The sequence below is a fragment of the Mastomys coucha genome, unplaced genomic scaffold (assembly GCF_008632895.1).
Source record: "Mastomys coucha isolate ucsf_1 unplaced genomic scaffold, UCSF_Mcou_1 pScaffold21, whole genome shotgun sequence".
Lineage (NCBI taxonomy): Eukaryota > Metazoa > Chordata > Mammalia > Rodentia > Muridae > Mastomys > Mastomys coucha.
In genome coordinates, this window is record NW_022196904.1 from 101564086 (window position 1) to 101573163 (window position 9078).

The 9078-nt window shown below is 44.7% G+C and overlaps 1 protein-coding gene across 14 annotated transcripts in view; it reads left to right on the plus strand.

Annotated features, from left to right (window-relative positions):
- Positions 1–9078, plus strand: part of Tead1 (TEA domain transcription factor 1) — a 228578-nt gene that overhangs the window by 57410 nt on the left and 162090 nt on the right. The window contains exon 1 of one of the 14 annotated variants that reach the window (XM_031387920.1): positions 4017–4120. The exons of 12 other annotated variants lie outside the window; for them this stretch is intronic. Coding sequence is in view for 1 of the 2 variants with exons in the window: in XM_031387916.1 (XP_031243776.1) it covers positions 4167–4181 (15 nt within the window). In the remaining variant the exon portion in view is untranslated. Of the gene's footprint in view, positions 1–4016; positions 4182–9078 lie in introns of those variants that run through there. One more of the 14 variants, XM_031387916.1, reaches the window with a different exon arrangement.

Below are 9078 nucleotides of genomic sequence, written 5' to 3' on the forward strand. Positions count from 1 at the left end.
TTTTAAAAGTTTTATTTGTCATTCCAAATACTGGAAAGAAAGATTACATCTCTACCTCTTAGTTATGTTGGGGATAAACAAAATAACAAATCCATGATTGATCCAAGAATGTGGAAATCTGAACTTACAGAAGTAGAAGGCAGGGTGGTGTTTGTCCTCAAGCTGGGCACCAGGCACAGGAAGACTGGGAAATGAGACGGTTGTTAGATGGTGGGAGTTTCAGGTAGGGTTTCCAGCCCCTGCCATCTGTTGGTCAGCATAATGACAGTAGCTAAGATGAATGTATGTTTAGGGGCTCTATGGGTGTAGGTACTAACTACCAGACCTAACAGCCTGAGTTCCATTCCCCTGAACTCACATGGGAGAAGGAGATAAAAGAATAGAGCCCCTACAAGCTGCCTCCTAATCTTCACAGGTGTGCCCAATGCACGTGTACACACATACAGTAAACAAGTCTGAAGAAATTATTTTTTAAAAAGATAATATATTCAAAAAAGATAATATATATTTAAATGACAAAACTGGAGTTTTAAAAAGAGATGATACATATTTGAGGTGATTAGCCTCAAAGCTAATCAACCTGATGACATCGTAACACTCTGAGTACAGGCATCCAAAGATCTATATTGATCCCATGTGATACTAGAAAATTAACTTCCAGAAGGTCAAGTATTAGTCCTTATGCCACAAGTATAGATAGCAGCAATGTCACTGTGAGGGTGGTGTACTGATTAGATTTTGGTCAACTTGATATAAGCTACATTCATCTGGGAAGAGAGAACCTCATTTGAGAAAATGTCTCCATTAGATTGGTCTGTAGGCAAAGTCTGTGGAGAATTTTCTTGGTTAATAGTAGATGTGAGAGGGTTCGGCTCATGGTGGGATGGGGTGTGTATGTGTGTGTGTGTGAGGAGAGAGAGAAAGAGAGAGAGAGAGAGAGAGAGAGAGAGAGAGAGAGAGAGAGAGAGAGAGAGAGAGAGAGAGAGAGAGAGAGAGAGAGATTTAGAGATTGAATGAGATTGAATGAGATTGAATGAGATTGAATGAGATTGAATGAGATTGAGAGATTGAGACTGATTGATTTCAGGGCAAAGTGGTCCTGGATTATATGGGAAAGCAGGCTGAGCAAGCCATGAGGATCAAACCAGTAAGCAGCTTCCCACCATGGTCTCTGTTTCAGTTCCTGGCTCCAGGTCTCTGCCTTGGTTTCCCTTGGTGCTGTGACTTGGAATATACAAGCCAAATAAAATCCCCTTTCCCCAAGTTGCTTTTGGTCATGGTTTTTATCGAATCAGTAGGAACCAAGCTAAGATGCCTAGCATCTTGCTAGTCTGGTGTAGAAGCTGTAGCTTTATTTCTCACTTCCGCAGTGGTTCTGATTTTGGAGTTTCTTCCTCCACAGTGTAGATGGGTGAGTACCCCCTCCTTGAGCTTCTTCCAGTTGGGGCTGAGACCTGCCCCTGGGCGGGGCTGGGCTAGACTGGGCGGGGTGGGGTGGGGCTGTACTCCATCTAGGTTTGCACCTTCTCTGCTTTCAAAGTCTGATTATTCGGGTCCCTTGTTTGTCTCTCTTCTCTTTCTTGGCTGGTTTTCCAGCCTTGGCATCCCCACTAGAGGACAGATGAAAACATTGCAAGGAAATGAAACTTAGTCTATGTGCTACTTACTATCTGTTCCTTTCCACGGAAAAGCACCGGGCTTTGCCTACAGTAGCGGGAGAGTTGGGTTTCCAGATGCATAGCCCTGTGTCAGCCCTTGGCTGTGCTCAGTCAGCTTTGCTTCAAGTGCTACTGTGGGTAAGTCCAGATGTGGAGGGCTCTACTTGCCTCCTGTTCAGCACTACATCTTAGCATTTCTTACCCTTTGCTTGAGTTTTGCTCAGAGGCTAGAGATGCGAGGGCTCCCCAGAGTCCCTTTTGATCCAAGCAGACTGACCCTTGGGCTCTCCATGCCATTGCGATTTACTACTGTTCTGTCTAGGGGGACTGTTGTCATTGAGCAGAAACAGTTGCTGGTTAGCGTGTTGGTAAGAGTATTCTTAATTTTTTGAGACAGGGTTTCTCTGTGTAGCCCTGGCTGTCCTGGAACTTACTCTGTAGACTAGGCTGGCCTCGAACTCAGAAATCTACCTGCCTCTGCCTCCCAAGTGCTGGGATTAAAGGCGTACGCCACCACCGCTGGCAGTAAGAGTATTCTTTATGATTGTTACCTTTGTTTTTTAAAGGAAAGTATTAGGGAATTTAAGAAACCTCGTCAAAATGATGCTGATAAAGATTCTAAGCCCTTGGGAGACTGAGACAAGGGTATCACTGTGAATTTGAAGTCAACTTAGCTGCATGGTGAGTTTTAGGCTAACCTGGGCTAGAGAGTGAGGCCTCATCCCTATACCTTTAAAAATGAAAAATTGTTTTACGTTAGCATGATTTTAAAAAGCAAATCTCAAGTAAAAAAGTGCCTATGAACAGGGTATTTAAAGTATATTACCTATCATTCTGTAAGGGTATCGCAGTATTAGGCCCCACCGAGGCCCCTTTACTGGCTCAATGCCGGGTAGGGGAGGTGGGTGCTTGGAGAGAGGGGCAAGATTCTTGTGGGGCTCAGAGCACAAGCTCTTCACTGAATCTGGCAGTGGTGGGTTGTTTTTTGCTGTTTTTTTGTTTGTGTTTGTTTTTTTAATGTTTTAGAGAACCAGCATTGCTGTGCCGGAGAAGTATGCTGAGGGATGAGTGGGGAACCTGCTTTAGTCCGGAGCAGGATTCGGAAGGGCTGGAGGACTCTTCTCACAGCTGAGGGACTGAATGCTAGGCCTGATCTTCAAGCAGGTTGTTTGCAAAGTATCACCATAGAGTTGAGGGATGTCCTGATCAACTGAGACATTCTTATTTATACAGAAAGCACTTAATGTCAGAACTATGGGAGACACATGACTCCTTCTTGGGGGTATGGGGTGGGGGGAGATCTTCAGTCTACTTCCAGTTGTTCTGCCCTTTGACTGTAGGTATGTTGGGCAGCCAGGTGGTGGTGGTGTCAGCAGCGCACGCCTTTAATCCCAGCACAGGGAGGCAGAGGCCAGCCAGTCTCTGAGTTCCGGGCCAGCCTGGTCTACAGAGGGAGTTCTAGGACAGAAGGGCTACACAAAGGAACCTTGTGTGTATGGGTGTATATAGGGTGTGGGTGTGTATAGGGTGTGGGTGTGTTTAGGGTGTATGTGGAGGAAGTAGGATAAATGTTTGGTACTACAAGAAAACTTTGGACAGAAAGCTGAATGTGAACAAAATGAAACATTGAAACAAATATGGTCTTGAATGGCACACATCTTTTCTAACAGTGGGGGAAAGGTTTTTTAGGCTCAGTAAAAATGCTGACAGTGAGGTATTAGGAGAACAGGAGAGTTGAGGTGTTAGGTGGACTGTAGAATACCCAAAGAGCAAGGCAGGATGACAGCAAGTTATTAATACAACAAAATAAAGCAAACAAACCCCAAGTGCATGGTTCACACTGAGTATCTTGATAGTACAGTGTGTGTTCCTGAGTGCATGGTTCACACTGGGTATCTTGATAGTACAGTGTGTGTCCCTGAGTGCATGGTTCACACTGGGTATCTTGATAGTACAGTGTGTATTCTCTGTTCCCTTTCGCCATGTTCCATGTGATGGGTGTTTATGGTGAGAGCTATTCCTCACATACTAGATTTGAAAAAAAAAAATCCAATTAAATGTCTTAAGCACAGACAGTCCAATTTGTGGGAGGATGTGTTGAATCTCATGTTGGAGGCCTGTGTTGATGGACTGTGAAGGAAGCCGCTGACTCGATGGGATAAAAATAAGAGCCTAGGTCAGCCTCCCGTGCTGCCACCTGGCTCTCCCAGACACAGGCTTCCGAGAGGCCCTAATGGGCTTGTTGAAAGGCCCCACTTGGCTTCTTATTAATGTCCCTCTCTGAGCCGTGCTCAGCTCTCTGGCTAACCTTGTCAGAAGGTTACCCATGGCCCTCCAGGGCTCAGCTAATTTTAAACCCAGCCAGCCAGTGCTGTGGCATTGTGCTGCAGAGACATCAGCGGCTCCCTGGGAGACGCAGCCGGGAAAGATGAGTTGAGCCTGTGTATTTTTCTCATCCTCCTGTAAGTGGCCAGGCACACTGACCAAGCAAAGAGAGCGGGCATAATAATGAGAGCTTTTATGGTAAACACCAGGATTCTTACAGAACTTTGAGCTGGTTGATATATGCATGGTGTGCAGAGTGTCTGCATGGAGTGTCTTGATTGTGACCATTGGGGCAGGTAGATGGGATCCTGTGTTTGGGAACCAGGCATGGGTTGTGAAGTGGAATTGTTGTTAATGGGTCCTCTGAAGATCCTCACTGATTTACTTGGGAGAGGGGCTCTTTCTTAGGAGCTAAGAAATAAAAACAAAACAAAACAAAACCAGAAATCCCATCATTCCTGCCTGTCTGCATGTCTACTGCTGTTGTGGCTTGCACTAAAATATTCTTTATAAAAATCTTTCTTATTTTGAACATTTTCAGTAGTAGTTCCTTGTTTAGAATATTGCTGTGTTGTAGAATACTTGTTATCCCTTTGTTTTAACATACATAAACCAACTACAAAGCAGTGTGACTTTTTGGGGTCCCCCCCATCACAATTAAGTTAAAAAGAAATCTTGGAGCCAGGCAGTGCATGCTTATGATCCCAGTACTCAGAAGGTAGAGACTTAAGAACCAGGAGTTCAAGGCCAGTCTAGACTACATAATACATACAAACAAAGTCTCTCCTAAGCTGCATGGGACCCGAGGAATATGAAGAAAGCTAAACCCCAAAAACGAAATCCAAAACTTGGGGTTCCCTTTTAAAAATCTTAATTGCTGCTGAGGTGATCTGTTCACCTTTACACCCCCGTTTTGGGAGTTTCCCATGCTTACTGGAGTTAGCTCAGCCTTCCTGGTATTCCCAGTTTCTTTCCCATCTGTGGGATTTCAGTGGTAGACTTAATCTGCCCAATCGATGGCCTGGTCTTGAGGGTTACCTGCCAGGTCCAAAGGAGAGACTTGGTGCTGGGTCCACACCCACCCACTTATAAAACAGTTTCCAGGAGCCAATTAAAGAGGCTGTGTGGGGAGCAAACCGAGATGAAAGACTGATGGATGGAGAATCAATAACGTGCGAACTCTGAGGAGTGATTGAAGTTCACTTTATTTGCAGTGGCCAGGCTGGGCCAGACCACATCAAGCCGGCTGCACACCTGTGTGCACGAGGGCAGCGGCACAGGAGTGAACTTTGATTTCATTTTAGAAAGGAACAGAACAGCGAGTCAATGCCTTTTTACTAGCATTTTCTTTCTTGAAGGCCTGCCTCTCCTCCTGCAGACCTAATTAGCTTTGTGGTGTTGGAATTTGGTTTTGAGCACATTACATTAAAGCTGAGCAGCATCAGGGATTTGTAGAGTTGGCAATCCTTGTGCAAACCTTTGACTCAAATCTGACTTTCATGTATGCTGTTGAAAGAAAACTGTCTCTCCAGCTTGCCCCTGAAACAGTTTTCAAAAGCACCTTCCAAATGGTCAAGTGTTCATAGAGACAGAGTTCCTCTGGCTTCTGAGGGAGTTAGAGATTGTGGGGTCCACAATGGAGATGTGGAGAAGGCTGGTAGGAATTCTGAAGTGTCTGTCTCAAGACAGGGATTCTGTCCTACATTACTTCTCAAACGCCTGCCTCCTTTCCTCCCTGGGGTCCTCTTTCTCACCTCCTGAACACTTCCCTCCTGCACTTGGCAGGGGTGTCGACTGGCCTGCTGTTATTTTTGTAGTAACCTGATACTTAGAGCAGCCCCCTGACCTCGGACTCAGACTAAGTTTGAAAATGGTGCTCAGGCCCATGCTCTTGCCCAGGCCAAGCAGCTGCCTGGGGGAGGGTTGGGATCTTTGGGAGGACTTCAGATCATTGCTCAGCATGCCCTACTGGGATCTGAGGTAGGGGCTCAGCCTTGCAGTCAAGACTGAAAGGATTAGTTATTGAATCCAGTTGGGGTTTAGGGAAATGAATATTTTTCAGTCAGCAAGTTATTGCTTTTGCTCTGTGGGTCTAGTTTAGGTAGGGTATGCCTTGAAATTTGAGAAATTTTGTGTGCACCCACCCTACCCCAACCCCCACTTCTCAGTGTTCAACCCAAGCAGGCCTTGAGGTACAGTCTGGCCTCTACCTCATGAGTTGTAGGATTACAAGCTAGTACCACCCAAGCCTGGCTTGATTTCTTTCTTTCCTTCTTTCTTTTTTGTTGTTTTGTTGTTTTGTTTTTTTAGTTTTTGTTTTGTTTTTTTGAGATAGGGTTTCTTGTATAGCCCTGGCTGTCCTGGAACTCACTTTGTAGACCAGGCTGGTCTTGAACTCAGAAATCTGCCTGCCTCTGCCTCCCAAGTGCTGGGATTAAAGGCGTGCCTCATCACCACCCTGCCCTGGCTTTATTTCTTAAAAGTCATAAAAAAGAATTAATGTCTGATGTTTAAATAAACTGGATGGTTATTTACTGAATTGTGTTAGGTGTCAGGAGGGGTGCAAAATTGAATGAAAATAGTTCCTGCCTTTGAAAATTGATTATATAGAGGTGATGCACATTTAAGTTGTAATTATCAAATATTGTTAGAATGCATTTATTCAACAGTTGCTTGAGAATCCTGCAGCAAAGTCAAGATGCATGTACACTCGGTGGGTACCTCACACCTTTAATCCCAGCACTGAGGAGGCAGAGTCAGGCAGATCTCTGAGGAGTTTGAGGTCAGGCTGGTCAGCATAGCCCACTCCAGGTCTGGCAGTGCTATAAACCGAGTCTCCAGAAAGAACAAGTGTGTCCACACTCATCTGTATACATCAGCAAAAGCAGTGCATGAGTGCCTGTTGATGACACAAACATACAATTTATTAAGGATTTATGATAATCCTTACTATAGGATTATTTATTTCTACCATCTCACTTAATCTTTACCATGGTGATATTTTAAGTTTGAAGGAAAAGAAGCTGGGGACAGTTGTTAAGTGTAGAATTAAAAGTTCACACAGACTGTGTGTTACAGAGAGAGACAATAGTCACTCCCTGCTGTGTTTTTGGTTAGCTCATACTTTAGTTTGTGTTGGCTTTGCTGGCCTTACTTAGTTAGCACAGCACCCTGGAGAGGTGAGGCTTGAGTCACTACACTGTCATTCTCAAGCTCCCTCTAGGGACCAGGGGAATATGCTGGCAGATTGAAGACAAAGTTGAGTGAGCAGTTATTGGAGCTGAGTAAATACCCCTCCCCCGGCAAAATTAATCCACACCTTTGACTGTTCAAACAAGCCACCTGTGTAAACTGTCTCCCCAAGTTCTCTCATGCATTTGTAAATTTGGAATGCTTAAGAAATTCACCACATTGTTATTCCTGAGATGATCTGGGGGTTTTCCTGGTCTCAGACTAGACTGAAAATGTTTTGATTTAAAAACTGGTTTCAGTAGCAATCTTATCCTTTCTCCCTCTAAACAGACATACACATTTGTGCATATACATTTCCAAAGGCACATGTGCACACTTATATATATACATGCACAAAACATAATGCATACACACACACACACACACATGAGAGACTATTCTATGCACCCAAGTGTGACACACACACACACACACACACACACGCGCGCGCGCGAGAGAGAGAGAGAGAGAGAGAGAGAGAGAGAGAGAGAGAGAGAGAGAGAGAGAGAGAGAGAGAGAGACTATTCTATGCACCCAAGAACACAGAAGTGGGAGTCTACACTGTGACTCAAGTAAACAAAAGTTTCCTGGAAGGAGATAAGTTCTATAAGAATATAGTGACACTGATGTGTTAAAGTCCCAGTTAAGCATGAAAGCAGAAAGGCTGGAGCCAAGACACAATAACAGATTATCAAACTCCAGGCTCTAGTCCTGTGGCCCAGGGGCCTCAAAGGCCACGAACAGAGCTGAAACTGTTCACAGAGCAGACCAGAAAACATGGACTGTGCAGACAATTCAAGGAGTACATGAACTCTCTCTCTCTCTCTCTCTCTCTCTCTCTCTCTCTCTCTCTCTCTCTCTCTTTCTCTCTCTCTCTGTATGATTTAGTCACTTGTTTATGTGTTCCCCCTTCAGCTCAGTATATTAGTTATTCATTCAACTAATATCTAGAGATTCAAGTTAGCATGTGCCAGGCATTCTATTGGATATCAAGGATAAAAAGATCCTCAAAGGTCCACACACTGGCAAGAGCGACAGGCAGATAAACTGTATCCCATTCATACACTGACCATCTACTACTTGTGGGAACACAGAGAAGCAGGAAGGTCAAATCAAGCTTCTAGGGAAGGAGGGGATCTTGAAGGATAATTATACCTTCCGAGGATAGGGTGCTCACTGAAGTCTTCTTAGTTAGAGTTTCTCTTGCTGTGATAAAACACCATGGCATAAAGCAACTTTGCAAGGAGAGGGTTTTACATGGTAGAACTTGTACATGCACATCCAGAGAAGTGAGGGCAGCAACCCAAGGCAGGAACCTGAAGGCAGGAACTGATACTGAAGCCATGGAGGAGTGCTGCTTATTGGCTTGCTTCTCATGATTTGCCCAGCCTGTTGCTTAGCACCCAGGACCCCCAGAAAACTGAGCCTTCCACATCAGTCATCAATCAAGGAAGTGCACACAGGCCTGTTGATAGGTCAGTCCTGTGGATGCATTTTCTTGATTAAGAGTCCTTGTCCCAGATGACCCTAGCCTGTGTCATGTTAACATACAAGCTAGCCAGCACACAGTAATAGAGTATATTTAGTGATCTCCCACCTCTTATACCTGGTCGTGGATCAGGACTTACAGAGTATAGGCCTCATTCAATATACACTTTATTACATTAAATGAGAATAACTAGAAGATGGAAATGTCTCTTTATGAACACCCCGTCTTCAGAATGGATTTGAGAGGGCTTGAGCCAGGCAGTGGCAGTGCATGCCTTTGATCCCAGCACTTGGGAGGCAGAGGCAGGTATTTCAGATTTTAGAGTTTGAGGCCAGCCTGGTCTACAGAGTGAGTTCCAGGACAGCCAGGGCTACA